Here is a 17,776-nt window from a genome sequence, read left to right as displayed (position 1 = left end):
ACTGGGTGAGAGTCTGCCAGATCACGGAAAGTTCCCTTTTTCCCCATTAGTTTCCTGTAGACAACCATGGGAAAATGTACATCCAGTATACAGTTATTGTAAATAGCCAGACCCAGTACTATGCCAATCAGGGTAAACTGACCCTCAGTTTCAAAAGAGGATGGATTAAACCAAAACAGTTTTGTAGATTCATCATATGTGAACATACCTATAAGAAATAATTTTTAAAAATATTATTTATTTTAAGATTTATGATTAAAAAAATAAAACAAGTGTAAAATTTAATTATATACAAATATCAAAGGATCTGTACAACAGCAGGAAAATGCATGGCTACACATAAAAAAAATGAGCATTTAAAAAAAAACAAAAGGGCAAATTTTAGAATATGTGGCAAGCAAGTAATTTAAAAAAGGGGTAGTATATGATTTCAGGAAGCTAATGAAACATGCACGAATAGAAAGATGCAGTGGACCCTGCTATGACAGGCAGGAGGATTTTCCTGAAATTTGTATTTTATAATATTCCATGTATAGACAGGAAAAAAGGTGTCACTTTCATCTTTTAGAGCTCTAGTCTATTTCTGTTGCAGTGACCAAACATGATAAATAATGCATTTCCAGAAAAAGACGAAAACTTAAAATGTTTTATATGATTTTTAAAAATTTACTTCTAACAGAAAGTTTTAGTTAATGTTATTTTGAATCTCACAATTTCAGTCTTGTAACGTAAATACAGGCAAATGTATTTAAATCAAGCTCATAAATGTATTCAAGTTTACAGGGCAGCGAGGTAGAGGAAGGGATGAAGCACTGGACCTGTTGTAGTCAGGAAAATCTGAGTTCAAATCCAGCCTCAGACACTATTAACTGTGTGGCCCTAGGCAAATCATTTGACCTCTGCTGTATCAGCTTCCTCATCTGTAAAATGGGAATAATAACAGTATATATCTCCCAGGGTTGTGTAGACCAAATTAAATGATAATTATCATTGTCATTATTATTATTAAATTTGGGTATCTGATTGGTTTAGTTACATTATCCTTAACAGAAAGATATTATACATACTGATAATGAATCAATAAAAGAAGCAAACCTGAATCTATATTTACAGCCTCCTTTTTTTAGCTTCAAATAATCTCCCCTCTTTCCTCTTAACTTTTGTAGAACTTCTGTACCCTTCTTATACACTAGCCATTTTCTACTTTATATTACATTTGTTTGTGTACATATTTTATTGCCACCTGGTATAAGATCATTGAAGGGCAAAGATCCCTTTCTGTTCATTTGGGTATTTCTGTCAGAACCTGTTCACAAGTCATATTCTCAATATCTTTTAGCAAGATGATCAAATTTCTGTTTTAAATTGTGTATGGTATCTTCTACACACACATTATTATTCTGAATTTTAAGAATGATTTTAGAACAATTCAGAGATCACAAGTCTTTGGTTTTCAAATCTTACTATTACATTGAGACCACTCAATGCCTTCCTTATAATATCTAAAAGCTAAATATTATTTAAGGATACTGTAATTACATTGTAAAGGTTTTCAATTCATTAAAATGATTTTTAAAACATCATAAACGACCCAAGGAAATGTTTTTTTCCTTTCCTTGTTTTGTCCATTTGAAAGAATTTAGATTTTAACTCAGAAGGCTAGTAACATTCTCCATCTTTTACTATACAATTAAAAAAGGGGCTGGAAGAAAAGATGAAACTCAACTTCATCAGATTTGGATGGTTCCTAAGGAGTTTTAAATATAATTTATATAAATAATGCCATTTATACATTAACAGGTGACCTAATTACTTAAATAAGGATCTAAATATTTTACACTAGTTCCTAACTTACCACTAACTGACAAAATGTATAAAATACAACAAAAATATGCTCCATTTTTCTGAATCAGGAACAAATTATATTCAAAGTAAGTCAAATAATCAATTCTGAAGGATAGACATATAATTGGGAGAAACCTAGTACACAAATAAAGATCTAAGAGAATGAACATTTTACCAAAATACATACCAATATCTGGGTTGAAGATTTCCTCCACAACTAGCTGAAAAAATTCTTTGGAAACACCTCCTTCATCAACTCCTTGTTCACCTTCAAATTCCACATATAATTGCTTCTTCAAGTCTGCAGGATTCTCCATGGCAATCATCTCTAGCTAGTGGTAGAAAAACATAAATATATAATAACATTTTAACTGGAAGTATCAAGATAGAAACCAAGCAAAACCAAAGTGGAAGCAATGATGGAAAAATACAAGTTGAAAGGTAAAAGAAGACACAAAGAAGGCAAATTTATAATGAACTTGCTGGATGTTAATGATGTACTCAAAAGAGAATCAGGTAATTAAGACACTTAGGATCTAAGTCATTTTTGGCAACATCAATGAATTCTACTTTGATGGCTTGTTTCTGCCTTCTAGAAGAAGGAAAGAAATAACTAAGTGGGAATATAGTGCCAAATTGGGTGTGGGTTAATACAACGGTCACTACTTCATCATTAAACTAATGAGGGATGGAAAATCAGAATTAGATTCTGTTTATTTTAAGTCATGGGTAGGATATTAGAGAAAGAAGAAAGGAAGACAGCAGAAAAGTGGGTGCTCAAATCATGTATAATATTAGTATATAAAATGGGGTGCAAACATACTTTCAAATGAAATCTGAAAGCATTATGCATTTTTACAGAGTAGAGAACAAGGTCATTCTCAAGATTAATTAATTAATTAATTCAAGATTAACATGCTTGCCGCATGGAAACAGTTTATGAACTTAACTCACATTAGCCTGTCACTTCAATTGCTTTATAACAAGTAAAACCAGTGAAATCCACTTCCTTGTTCTGAATCTATTCATAGAAATCATTCATAGTACACTTGAGTGACCTGGTACTTAGCATTTGAGATGATTCAATGGACAGTGTGGTGGGCTTGGAGTCAGTGAGGTCTAAGATCAAATCGTACCTCAGACACTTATTAGCTAGATGATTTGGGGCAAGTCACAGCCTCTCAGCCTTATGTAGTTTCCTCATCTATAAAAATCTGGAGGTTGGACTCCATAACCTCTAAGGTATCTTACAGCTTTAAATCTATGATCTTATAATTAATTCTCTTACCTAGTACTCCTGCACAACCAGAATAAGAGAAAAACCAATGCTCACAAGGACGACCCTTATAAATTACAAGATACTGAAATAGTCTCTGAATTGTGGAAACATTAAGTTGTATTCATAACAGTTTTTGTTAGGCCTATTGTATAGCTGATTAATTAAAATAGGTAAACTATGTACTTCCTTATTAGGCAAAAAGCAATACCTTTTCCAGTAAAAATTTGTGAATTTACAAGTCTTAGTCCATTAAAATTGGTTTTACTCCAGAAATGAAAGACACAGTGGAACTAGTTTGCCTTATTTCTTATCTGAGCTGGTGGCAACCTACACTGCTCAATGCTTTCAAAGCTCTAGTTTGCAGTATTTCAGTATTAGAGACAATTTCCAGCCACACAGTAAGCACTGAATAAAAAATCCACTAGCACTGACTATCTCTTACAAGTTCCATGCAGTAAAGAACTGCTTTTATCTGTCAGATGGCAAGGAACTTAATGAAGATAACAGCGCATCTTGTCTCTGCATTGTGCATTTCAGGTCATTATGCAACATAAATTCACCATTTCCTTCTGGTTTAAACATTCTGATACGTCTTATAAAAACTGCATGTGATTTATATCATGACAGCTTTATTTCTATAAAAGAGATGATAAATTTTATAACAATGTGCAGTAACGTAATAATCTAGGTTTCCTCAACCAAAACGACTCTGAGAGCATTCTAGTCTGAAATGAACATTCTGGGAAGTCTGACGCTTAGAAATATTAAATATATCAAGCATGAAGCTGCTGTGACTCTAACCTAAACAGGATTCTCAAAGGCATACGTACCCTCTTTTCTCTTGTCCCCTTATTATATTTGCCTCTTTCTCATGTACACACATATTGTATATGTATACAGTTCTTCCATTAGGAGAAATTTTAAGTAAATAGTAAAGGTAAATCACACTAGGTGACATATTGAAGAGTTGTCTAAAACAGAATGTAAAATTGTAACTATATGACAGCATGCTTTTCAGAAGATTTTAATGCAGCCTTCAATATAGTTTTTATGTATTATGATTTTGCATGTAGGTAAAATATTTTTGAATCTTTGAAATTTTAATTGCCTGGGAAATCCTAGAGATCACATTTTAAAAAAAAATGCAAGCACACAAACTGGAAGATCCATATCTTCACTTGTGTGTCGGGTGATAATCCAAATCTTAGATCACAAGTGTCATAAAGATGCCAGATACTGAGGCAGCAAAAAAGGGAACCATGCAATAACCCAGAAATCTTCAAATGGCTTGGGCTGTATGATAGTGATAATACACACACAACTGTAGTTGTTAAGCTTTTTTGTTCATAACGTAACTTTTGCTGTGAGGGCTCCTTGGCACACAAGAGAGAGGAGGCTTGGTGGAAAATATGGGCATAAATGTGTAATTACAAGTGTAAATCATACACAATTCTAGGGAGATGTGGGCATGTATACGATGTCAAAGCAGCTCCACATAACTCCCAACACACACTCTGAAACATAATGCTGTATCATTTATGCTTCTCTGTCTATGACAAGCAATTTCCTTAGTCTGTGGGAGAGCATGGGTACTTATGCAGCTCTATTACAGATAAAACAGGATTTTTCAGGTCTTAATCTGTACCTATTTTCACGCAGAAATACAAAGTATATTTAAAGCTATGTGGCTGCCCTAATCATAAAGTCAATCTCTTAGCTAATAAGAAAATGGCTCCTAATGAAGCAATTTGGACAGAAAGTGGTTCTCAGTTGTCTATGAATTTATGTTCTTCATTAGAATGGATCAAATCAATTTTATTACAACAGGAAAATGAGAGGGCACTATGAGAAGTGCTGTCTTACTTGTTTTGTTATTCCAGTTTTATGAAATCATGGGAATGTATTACAAACTACTCAATATTCCTGACTGAATCTGAACAACACACTATGTAAATAAATGAGAGGGACAGCAACCAAGAAAAATGTATTCCATGGCACAAAGGACAAGGTGTTGGACTTGGAGTAAGGAGGAACTGGATTTAATTTCCATTTCTGACATTCAAGGGACAAGAAATTTTGCTAAAGTCTCTTCTGAGAAAAACCTGTCTAGGACTCAGTTTCCTCAACTATAAAACCGAGATGATAATGCCTATAGTTCCTACCTCAAAAGGGTTCTTTTAAGATTCAAGTGAAATAATATAACTAAACTGCTTTGTAAATTTTAAAGCGCTATATGAAATGTCAGTAGTTATCACCTAAGGCAGCTTAATATACTTTTTAACACACATAGGATTTACAAAGAACGTACTGCTACAATTCACACGGATGCAGATACAGAATTCATGCCGCCACAGCTTTTCTAGAAATAATCTAAATAGAACTGGGTAAGATGGAGTGGGATGGCAAGAGACAGGAAAAAATGTGTCAAAGAAAAAAAATGATTGATTCCCAGGGGATTAGGGCTACTGTTGCAGCTTTTCTCGAAAGGCTGAAAACTGAGTACCACCTTACCATCTTCACCTGTGGAAAACCCTTCCCTATCCCATCTCCTACCATATACGTTCTAGCTTTCACATGGGTACCCAGTTTCACCACCACACAAACACACAAAGCCCACAAACACTATGGGCTCTGCTAAACCAAGTCTCACACTATGATTTCTCTTAGTCTAAAAGTTTCCTCTTCCTCATCTTCATATACCTGGCAGTCACCTAAATGTAAAATTATACATGTAAATTTTCTGAACATAAATGCACATGTAATTCTTATCAGTGTTCATCTGTGGCTATGCCATCTACTCCTACTTGTGACTCAACTCTTAAAGGACAAAACAGTGTTTTCTATTACATGCTCTAGCCGTCTACAGTGCGCTTAAACATAGTTCAACAAATTTTTTAAAATGAAAGAATCATTATCTACAACTAGTAGCATAAATTGCCTCCACACTAAATGTTCACAGTGAAACAGCTAAATTCTTAGGTGAATGTAACAAGATTTGCCTATATTTTAAAAGGGCACAAAATGATGGTAATGGAAATTAGAATAAATTAGAAAATCAGGAAAGTACAGTCCAACCTGATTTGGAACTTACACCAGTTCAGATAGGCTGTGCCATCATCATTAAAGGTTTGTTAAGCAAAAATAAAGATTATATATAATGTTTAAGTGTGAATAATTCAATAGTTTTTAAGAGAGCCATTTGTATAAAACGATATACTAATTATGATTAATTTTTATTTTCTACAATTCATTATGTATGACTATGCATTTAAAAAATAAACATATTTTATTAGTAATTTTGAGGTGATGAAGATGATTTTTTAAAGCTAAAACACGTCTGTACAAAAATATTTGGAACTGCTTTACTTGTAGTAGGCAAAAACTGTAAACGACTTACAAAGTCAATAATTAGAAAATGATTTTATCAATATGGGATATCAATGGTGCTGAGATACAAAAAATTATAAATGTGAATATAAGAATAGAAACACATACAAAAGGACACAGATATAGAATAAGGAAAGGAGAATTAGAATAAACACTGAAGACTAGGGACACAAAAAAAATTAACAACAAAATCTTTTAAGTGCATAAAGGGAAAATAAATCAGATGGGGACAAGGAATAAGTAAGCTATGACTGTTAATTTTGTTAAAATTTTCCTTTGTTAAGTTTGTTAGTGCATGATAAAGAGACCCAAGGAAATAGTGCTGAAAGTCCTATCTTTTAGTCTAGTAATTATATCCCTTAAGAATGTTATTTAAAATATTTTGTTATTTATAATGGCATTATAGCAATCCCTTTGCTCAAGAATTAAAACAATTATCGATGCCTGGAAGGTGGAATCCATATGCTTTAATCTATCCCAGATAAAATGCAGTACCTGGACATGAGAGCTTTCCTAGCTCTGCCAACAACCAGCTGAGTGATCTTAGGTCCCTTGGACATAGCTTAACAAACCTTTAATGATGATGACACAGCCTATCTGAACTCGTGTAAGTTCCAAATCAGGTTGGACTGTATTTTCGTGATTTCCTAATTTATTCTCATTTCCATTATCACAATTGGATGAAATAATCTCTAAGGGCCTTTCAAGATCTCTTTTATGTTCTATATGACTTAATGATTATTACTTGGCTGCCCATTTCCTTTATCATTTCTTTTATAAGATACATGTTGCCTATGAATGTGGCATCTTCTTCAATTTCAGGGCAAAATTTTACTAAAACTTTTCTGAATTGTATATTTTATCCTTTAAAAAAATAATTCCTAACTATGCCCAAAGGGCTATAAAATTGTGCATACCCCCTGATCTAGCAATAACACTGCTAGGTCTATATCCCAAAGAGATTTAAACACTTTATTTTTAAATCGGGAGGGGGGGAACCTATTTGTACAAAAATATTTATAGCAGATCTTTTTGTGAAATCGAGGAGATGCCCATCAACTGGGGAATGACTGAACAAGCTGTGGCATATGACTGCGATGGAATACGATTGTGCTATAAGAAAAGATAAGCAGGATGATTTCAGAAAAACCTAGAAAGACTTAAATGAATTGATGCAAAGTGAAGCAAGCAGAACCAGGAGAAAGTTATAATAGCAATACTGTTTGATGAAGAACTGCAAAAAACTTAGCTATTCTAAGCAATACAGTGATGCAAGATAATCCCAAAGGATTCATGATGAAGCATGCTATCTGCCTCCAGAAGAAAGAACTAAATATTTTCTGAATACAGATCAAAGTACACTATTTTTCACTTTCTTTCCTTCTGTTCAAGTCTTCTTGAACAAAATGACTGATTTGGAAATATTTTACATAATTGCACAAATATAACCTACATTGGATGCTTACTTTCTCAAGGAGGTGGGGAGGGGAAACAGAATTTGAAACGTGAAATTTAAAAAAAAAAAGTGAAAAATTGTATAAACATGTAATTGGGGAAAAACATCATTAAAATTTTTTTAAATAAATTCCTGATATCTTATGTTTACATTTCTTTATACAAATGAAATCATTTTAACAGAGATCATAAAACCTGCCTAAGGAGAGTACCTACAATTCTAGAGAGAAAGTGGTCTTTTGAGAAGTGACTTTCAAATACTATTCTCAAACAGGTCTACAGATAACTCTGATATGTGGGTAAATCCTAATTTATGATTTTGTCAACAATTTACAAGTGGTTAGAAAGTCATTTGTCAATACAATTAACTATCTCACATTTACATTCATTTGCTAAAATCTGTTGTTTTAGTTGATAGGTTCCCAAAGTAGGTGTTACCCCCCCACCCCTCAGGGGGTGCTGGACTAATTCAGGGTGGCAGTAGTAGTGTGCAATTGGGGGACGTTGAATAAAAACAAAAGTTAACCTGACCTAACCCCAAGGGGGCATTGAGTAAATGTCTTTTTAAAGGGGGCAATAGGCCAAACAAGTTTAGGAACCTTTGTAAATCTGTTGTTTTTGGCCAAAATAATAAATCTTATTCCCAAATCTCTGAAGGTATGAAAAACAAGGGGCAAAATAAATGCGGCAAGCTTACCCTGAGTAGCTCTTCTTAAGTGGGTTTTGGTCTCATTCCTCCAGAACTAAATGGAGAATATGCTTTATGTATGTCACTACCTCTAATCATGGCCAACACTGTATGTAAGTAAGGACTGGTTGGAGGAACTGGTGATATTCAGCCAACCTCATGACAGCTGTTTTCAAGTATCTGATGGCCCATCTTTTAGATTAATCTCTCTGGATTTCATTTTCCTCATCTGAAAAATGGAGGGTCAGTTGTAACTCTGCAGTCCTAGATCTCTTACATCTTCTAAAGGTTTATAGTCTATATGAAAGTTAACTACAATACTAAGAGCCTGAGTGATTTGCTCAGGGTCACAAAACCACTAAGCACCAGAAGCAGGTCTTGAACCAAGGTCTTCTTGGCTTTGAGGCCAGTTATCTTTTCACCAGGTCAAGCTGCATAAACTAGGTCCAATATAACTTTTAAAAATTAACTTTTCTACATGTATAGCCTATATTAGATTGCTTGTCATCTTGGGGAGGGGGGAAAATTTGGAACTCAAAATCTTATAAAAGTGAATGTCAAAAACTAACAAATAAAATTATACTTAAAAAAATCAACTTTGCCACAAGATCCCCAAGTCCATTAGTGAACTACTGAAAGTTAATCATACTTTCACTCATAAATGGGTATTCAATTGTTCAAAACCAGAATGAAAAAACTAAAGATAAAGGTTTTAATACTTTTAGCAAATAATGGGTTAAGTTTATGATTTTTAAATGCTATGATATAGTATAGTTAATTTTTGCTCATTCTGAAGCAAATTTTTTTCCCTTCCTCCTGATATTTACATCATGGATTCTACTGTACCCATACTTCCATGTAAAGGTCTGTAGAAGAAAACAGTAAAAGACATATCCCTTCATTTTCCTAGGATAATAGTGATAAATTAAGAATTTTTCATAGTTTTCATTTATCTTTACTAGCCCTGTCCTTCATTAGCATAAACAGCTGAAAGTAAGCCATAAACATTTATACATGTTTATAGGAACTTGTAACTCTAATTGCAGGGAATCTAGTGTGGTACAATGCAGCTAGTCAGTAGATAAGCATTAATTAAGCACTAACCCTGTACCAGGTCCTGCACTAAGCAGTAGGGGTACAAAAAAAGACAAAAAAATATGGTTCTGCCATTAAGGAGCTCACATTCTAATGAGATAAAATATGTACAAAACTCGATCTCACACACACACACGCACACACGAAAATAATCTCAGAAAGCAGAGGCCAGTACAGCAATGGATAGGAAAAGGGCTTTTGCAGAAAGGGGCATCTGAGCAGCACAGTATGATATTGGATGGCAGCAAACCTGGGTCCACATCCGAGCTTTTTATGTTTACAATTTCCTTATCCGTAAATTGAATGGACTTCATTAGATCTTCAATCTTATGATTCACAGGTAATGTTTGAAAAAGAGTGATTAGAAATTCACGTAGATGACATCTGCTAACTGCCTCTACCGGGGCTACTAATATTTTCTCTCCTATGAAAAGCTTCGTTTGTGGCCTTTGCTAGCGATTCTAAATTTCTCTGAGTTTTGTGTTATCTTCCATTTCCTTAATTTCTATTTTTAAAATACACTTTGAACTGGATGAGACAAATCATTTTTATTTTGTCCTCGAAGAAATGAAAAATCCTACTCTATTCTAGTGAAAAGAGGCAACTACTAATGTAATCACATATATTTTAATCTTTAATTTGTAAAGAACATAAAATTGCCAACTTTGAATTTGATGGGCAAAAGTCAAGGGAAGAAATTCAATTGTGACTATGATTTCTATAAAAATTCACTATAGCTTCTAATAGACAGTATGCTGTCATCATGCCATACACTTTTTTTACCCAAATAGTTGTAAAATGAATTTAGCATACAGTTCCATACACTGGCTTTTCCATCTTTCCTATAACTAATTTCCTAAGATTCGATTGCGTATTTCAAATGACCACATAACTTACCCGGACAAGTGCATCATCTATGATATGATCACGTCTGACTTTGAGTCGTAAATATGGATTCAACTGTTGTCCTTGAACTAAGCTGTAGAGCACAGTAATGCGCCGTTCACTGTACATGCGGATTCTATTATCATAATACAATCCCAGGTTCTTGGTGACAGCATTCAATATAAAGGGACAAGTCATAAAAGAGAATTTGTTTTCTGTTTCTACCTTGAAAAAAGTGTAATCTTTGTCCATTTCTAGAACATCATTCAGTGGTTCATTAATAAACTCTTCAAAAGGGATAAGTGGTTTTCTGCAATCTATAGTTTTAACACCAAGTTCAGTTTCTAGTGGGTCTACTCGAGGACCCTTCTTGTTTCTTCTCTCCTCTCCCAAAAGCTCCTGAAGCGTCAGTTCACTGGATTCAGGGAGGGGCTCTTCGTCCTCCTCTTCATTATGATCTGTATCTACCTCTCCTCCTACTACATTTGCATAGTAAACCATTTTCAAGCACTTTGAAGCAGCAACAATGGCATCATCGTCATTCACTAGATTACGACTATTAAATTCATTGCTTATGACTTTGTAAGTAATAAGCTGTTGAAACGTTTCCATCATTCGCCGAATCTGGTCTGCACTGTATTTAGACCACAGTCGGACCAGCTTTGCTTGGGCTGCAAGGGGTAACTTGCTCATCGCTTTGCAAAACAATGGCAGAGCCATTTCCAGATATTCAGGGCTATGAAGGTTGCCATTCTCCATGACAATAATGAACAAATTCAGATAATTAGGATCACGGGAGTATACATTGTGATAAGTCAAGTCACACTCCACATTAGGTGACAAATACACAAGTGCATTAAGAAAGGCAGTTTCTATTTTTTCATTAGAAAGCAATCTGTTGTATACTCTTCTGATTGCTTCAATATCTACAGATACTTCGTCAGGGCCTAATTTTTGTAAGTTGTTATCTCCTTGAGAGTTGGTATCACCTATCCTTGAGGATGATGCTTCTGAATCTTCCTCCATAGCAGCAGCAGAACATGCAGCTTTTTCCTTTTCATCTTCATCCTTGTCTTCATCTTTTCCTTGAAGAGATTTTAGCTCTTCCTTTGTATGTTGCTTAGCTTTACGGAAGCTCTGAACCAAGGCCTCAGCACTAGAAAATACTCTTCCAATAACTCGTATTAAAGGGGAATAATCCTCTTTCTCTCTACATAATTCAAGAATTTCGTATACCTTTTCTTCTGTTAAGTAAGTCACATCTATAAAGTTTGGGGAAGAAAAAGAAAGACATTTTTATAAGTCAAGTATTCATTTTTTAAAAATCTAATAAAAAAGTGAAGACAAACACTATGCAGTCAACATTGTTACTACTTAACAAATGTTTTAAAAGTAACTGTGCAATTAACTATAAAAGTAAAAATAACCTGGGATATATTTTAGCCACCTAGAATATAGCTTACTGTATTTGTGCTATTCAATATTACAAATTGTGTATAATTTGGAAATTGATTCCAGCCCAGTGAAAATCACTGAATGTGATTTAGAATTTGTGACCACTTCATGCGGTTTGTTATTCCCACTAATTGGGATGTGGCTGTGTAATCAGAAATACAAATAAACAAACATGACTGTACATTACTTTCACTTCTGCTTAATAAATAAATTATATCTAAATGGATGAATAAATAAATGAAGCTTGCTCTGGCCATCCTTCCCAAACCTTCTTATTGAAACCTGAACTCTAGCCCTGGCACCTAGGCTTCCCATACTTAGCCCTTCACAGCTCACCTTCATGAGTGGTCATAAGCTCCTCGAATGCACAGATTGTCTTATTTACTTATACTTATATTCCTTATATATGGGACCATTCATTCATTCACTGCTTTAACAATACAAACAACACAGAACTTGAAAGCACATAATATGTAAAGTTTTCTTTTTAAAAAACCTTAATGATAGGTGGTTTTCTTAATATGAAAATAATTAGTGTGTTAGTAAACTCCTGTTTGCAATCAAAGAATATATTAAGATAGTTTTATTTTGAATTTGAACCAACATTTTATATTTAAACTTCATTTTATGCCCTAAACAGCCCCCAGTTTGGCAAGCCATTTTGGGGGGGGGGGTCTCTTTCTGCCACCCCCAATAATATTTTCTTGTTTAATTACCCATGTAAAGGGGAAGTAGAAAAAAGATTCCTACTCTCAATCTGGAAACGAGGCCCTATATTTTATTAGTTTCATTTCTACTTCCACATGAAAACACAACAATATCTTCTGGTTTGTTTTTTCTAGTTTATTTCTGATCTTTTTCAGGAAATGATGCTTTAATAAACTGAGTAATAGAATCTCTGAGTTGAAAAGGATCTTAATACAGATAAGGAAAATGAGACCTTTGGAAGTTGTTATTTTTCCAAAGTCAAAAAACACTTTCATAGGTATAATCTAGAACTATAGCTAACTAATATCAAGGTCAGGGCTCTTTCAACTATATCATGCTACCTCATGGGTCTTTAGTTTCAAGTCAAAAGGCCATCATATTATTCATAAGATCATAGATTTGGAGCTGGAAGGGAACTTATAGGATATTTCATTAAAATCCTGTTGTAGCTGAGGAAACAAGCCCTGAAGGGTTAAATGATTCGTCCAAGGCCATGTTGGAAGAAAATACAGAGCCTTGATGTAGAATCCAGTTCTTATTACATAATTAGTGGGAGTAGGAGTGGAGGGGATTCTTGGTTTAGCCTAAAGTACAGAAATGGAAGATTAAAACAATAATAACTCTTTAGATAATTTTCACATAAAGTTGTTTTCACTGAAAGGATATCTTATGAATAATAGTCTGTGACTGGTGTAAACACTTAAGTGAAGGTACAGAGAAGGAAAGAGCTGACTATGTATGAAGGAGAGAATGGATTCCCACCCCTACACTCCCTGCCCAATTCAGTAGAAGCACCTTTAGGGAAGGAAATGTTTCTATTTTGCATGGCTTGACAGTGTCTTGCACATAGTAGGTATTTAATAAATGTCTGCTGAACTGAAAGGTTAAGAGACTTGTTGGGGGAGGTGGGAGGGCACCTAGACATTAATTGCCTAAGCCATGAACATGATGATGTTCAGTTGTGTCTAACCCCATTTGGAGTTTTCTTGGCAGAGATGCTGGAGTGATTGCCATTTCCTTCTCCAGCTCCTGGTACAGATGAGGAAACTGAGGTGATCAGGCTACAAGGTGTGGCCTAAAGGTAGGGTCAAGTGACCATGGAGGGCCTTGAATGTCAGGCAAAAGGAGTGCTGATATCATTCCAAAGTCAACAGGAATAATATGATGGATCTGTATATATAAATAAGTTTAAATATAGATTAGAGGGAGTACTGATTAGACTGAAGATGGGAAGACCAAGCCACTTGGCAGTTATGTGACTTTAGATGAGTCACTTAATATCTCAATTTACTCACCTGTGAAATGAGATGATGTCTAAGGTTCCTTCTGCTTTTATATTTTATTACTAGTTTGAAGGCTATTACAAGGTAGTCAAGTAGTAATGGGGCCTTATAGTAGTAGGTATAGTAGTAGTAGTAGTAGTAGTAGTGGTAGTAGTAGTAGTAGTAGGTATAGTAGTAGTAGTAGTAGTAGCAGTAGTGGTAGTGGTAGTGGTAGTAGTAGTAGTAGTAGTAGCAGCAGCAGCAGCAGCAGCAGCAGCAGCAGCAGGAGGAGCAGCAGGAGTAATTCACATTTACTTTGCAATTCAAGATTTACAAATCATTGCACATACATTATCTCATTTGATAGCAGGGTGAGGGCAACAAAAATACAAAGGAGGCTGCAAGGAATATCATTGTTGTTCAGTCATTTCCAACTTTCTGTGACCCCATTTGGGATATGCTATGTATTTAAACTGACATATCCACATTACTGCACATTAACTGAAATCAAGTGTTGTAGCTTCCACCATTCCCTATCCCCATCTCTGAAGTAAAAAGAGCTCCCCCTTCTTCCTCCTCCAACCTTCCCCCAAAGTATCTGACAGACCACAGAATGACAGCACTGATGAGCATCAAGTGCTCAGCAAAGAGAGCATAGATCTGGCTGCTTCAGTAGCAGAAGTCTCCAAACAAAGCCAGAATCTCATTCTCCTACCTCCAAATGGTACTGTGGTTTACTGAACGCCTGGGTGTGCATTTAAGAGAAAGCTTATTAATGTAATGGTGTTAAGAGGCTAGAGCTTATGGGGATGGGATGAAGCATCCTAGTCTGTGACTCATCTAATATCAAAAATATTGTTTCAGGCAAAGTCTGCCTCTGTTTCTCATTCCTGCCTAGGCTTTGTCCCTGGCTTCAGAATATATGAGGCATGAAATTATTTAAGAAGCATAAACCTAGAAATAAAGTTGGAAATGTTTTTCTCTCACGGATAAAATTCACATTTTAAAAGAAAGATTAAAACTTCTCCCATATAAATGATTCACTAAAGAATTTTTAACACCCATATATTCGGGATGACAACAAGATGTGCAGTACTACCAATTCATATCAGGATTGACTGAAGGAACTGGAGATATTTAGCCTGGAGAAGGGAAGCTAGAGGGAAGGAATGAATTATGAAGAAATGTAGCTATTCTTAAGTATTTGAAAAACTGACTCACAAAAGAATTAGATGCTTTCTGCCTGGCCCCAGAGGGCACACTAAGATCCATGGGTATAAGTTATAAGAAAACAGATTTTTGTCTTGATGTAAATAAAAACTTCTAATACCATAAGATGTCTCAAAATAAAATGGACTGCCCCTAGAAAATAATGAGCTCTCATCTCTACAGGTCTTCAGAGAGAGGAGGGACAATTTGTCAGGAATGTTACAGATGGAATGAAGAATCTGGATAAGAGTTGGATTGGATAAACTCTGGATGGATGAACATTTTAAAATTCTTGGTTCTATTTTGTTCTATTACAATAATACTATAGTTAAAAATAACTAGAGTTAATAACTAGTTAAAATAAAGCAAAGTTTCCAACCTTAAAATATATTAAAAAACAAATATGTGGAATTCATCAGAAAGAAGTTTATCAATCGCGTTATGAGGAAAATTTTATATATATATGTATATATCTATGTGTGTGTTTGTATACATATGTATGTGTATGTACAGGTGTATATATGTGAGTGTGTGTGTATGTGTGCATGTTCATAGAAAAAGAGCTACCCCTTCTTCCTTCTCCAAATTTCTCCCAAAGTATCTGACAGATCACAGAATGACAGTACTGATGAGCATCATGTAAGAAAATATAAAGTTCAAAACTGTTAGGATCCAATATCAAGGCTGATGTCTATTAGCAAACAAAATAGGAAAGGCATAGTTAGAAGTAATTTAATATGATATCCATATTATTTATTAACATATTTGGGAATCCATTCTTTTTTTAAAAAAGATAATTTTTTTCAGTCCCAGGAAAATGAGAACTTAAATCAAGTAAAGACAGCAACTTTAGAATCATTTTGCAGAGAAGTTTAACCACAGCAAAACAGTAGCAAGGATGCCCACGAATTCCTGACTAATAAACAATTCCCTTGCCAAACAGAGATATGACAACCAAGGGCAATGGCAGGTTAGAATACAAACTACCATCAAGGATAGTGAACGTACTACTACCTCATAAAATGGCAAGTACAGTGAGCCAAAATTTGGTGTCAATTTCCACAAAGAAAAATTCCTTCATAAGACTAGGAGGAGGGGAAACAGATGCATCCTTTAGAAAGTCATTTAACCTAACTGGGCCTTAGTTTCCTTAAGAGCAAAATAAGGGAGCTGTCCTAGATGATTTCCTAGTTCTCTTTTGACTACAAATCCTGGCTGAAAGAGACCTCATAGGACATCGAAATTCAGCACCCTTATTTTACTGATTTAGAAACTGAGGCCCAAGGTGGTTAAATGATTTGTCCAGGGCCATGAAGGGTAAACAATACCAGGGGTAGGATGTGAACCGAGGTTTCCCGACTTGAAAGCCCTTGCTCACTTTATATAAGTTACTCTTGTTCTCCTTCCTTGAATTTGGCTTTCTTAAGTCTTTTTCATAGAGTTAGTCTTGGCAGCACCAAATTTCATTTTAAAGATTTCAGAGATAATACAGGTAGGCTCTCATGACCTAATACTTTATTAAGAAAGTCAAAAGTGATACGACATTTATTTATTATTAATAATAAAAATAAAGATGGAATGGAAGCAAGAGGTAAATTGAGGATGATGACTATACAAGAGCAGTTAAAATTCTTTAACTATACAGACTATATAAAGCAGACTACACTGTTTCTCCAGCAAAGCAATACCCAAGTATGAGTTGAGGCTTTAGAAAAATTCTAAAAACAACGAGAGCTTTTAAATAATTCTGGATCTAAGAAAAATTCTGGTGAAGGAACTGACACCTGGAAAAGGACAAATGCTAGATCAATTTTTAAAAAGAGGAAAAGTGGATTCTTCAAACTTCTGAACTTAACTTCAATTCCTGATAAAACCATAAAAACAGATTATCAAAGGTACTGAGCACTTAGAATAGTTGAAGGAATTGAGGGTATTAGGATAGCACAGGGCTGACTGTGGGAACTGGATGAAGCACACTGCCTCCATCTTGTGACTCTCAAATCTGGAGCTAGCTCAGCTCCCTTTCTATTTAATTATGGGTCCAGTGGAAATTCTGTCCCATGGGAAAATTTTATTCAATCATGGAAATTGGAAGAAAACCATATTGCACTGTTTGAACCTAGCCCTGTGTGGCTAGGAAGCTGGACCACCTCTATCTGCTGTTTAGAGACTTGAGCCAAGAACCAAGGTTATGCAGACCAGAAACCTGGTCAAAGACTGGTGCATGGAATTTTCTTACAACCGTATACCTCAAGCAGCCCATACATCTTATCTGAAAACTAGTTCCATACTGATCAATCAGTTATTGTTTCCATGATCTTTGATTGTTCACAGACATTTAGGGGGGAGTGGAACACTTTTTTATTTAAATTTCAGGGGATTGTTATCTCTTCACTTCACCCCTCTACCCCTAAACTTGGAAAGTTCCTAATCTTTCCTCTAATTAGAAATCAGATTACCTAATGTTGCATTGTTTTCTTTTAATTAACTGGTTTTATTTTATTAATT

General features: G+C 34.8%; 1 protein-coding gene across 7 annotated transcripts in view; it reads right to left on the bottom strand.

Moving 5' to 3' along the window:
• UBE3A (ubiquitin protein ligase E3A) overlaps window positions 1–17,776 on the bottom strand; it is a 113,646-nt gene that overhangs the window by 12,115 nt on the left and 83,755 nt on the right. For all 7 annotated transcript variants that reach the window (XM_072614590.1, XM_072614585.1, XM_072614589.1 and 4 more), the window contains 3 exons: window positions 10,647–11,896; window positions 2,033–2,177; window positions 3–208 (listed from right to left, as the gene is read on the bottom strand). In XM_072614590.1, coding sequence (XP_072470691.1) covers window positions 3–208; window positions 2,033–2,177; window positions 10,647–11,896 — 1,601 coding nt within the window. The remainder of the gene's footprint in view (window positions 1–2; window positions 209–2,032; window positions 2,178–10,646; window positions 11,897–17,776) is intronic.

This window comes from Notamacropus eugenii, chromosome 5 (genome assembly GCF_028372415.1).
Source record: "Notamacropus eugenii isolate mMacEug1 chromosome 5, mMacEug1.pri_v2, whole genome shotgun sequence".
Lineage (NCBI taxonomy): Eukaryota > Metazoa > Chordata > Mammalia > Diprotodontia > Macropodidae > Notamacropus > Notamacropus eugenii.
This window is presented reverse-complemented; position numbering and strand designations above follow the sequence as displayed.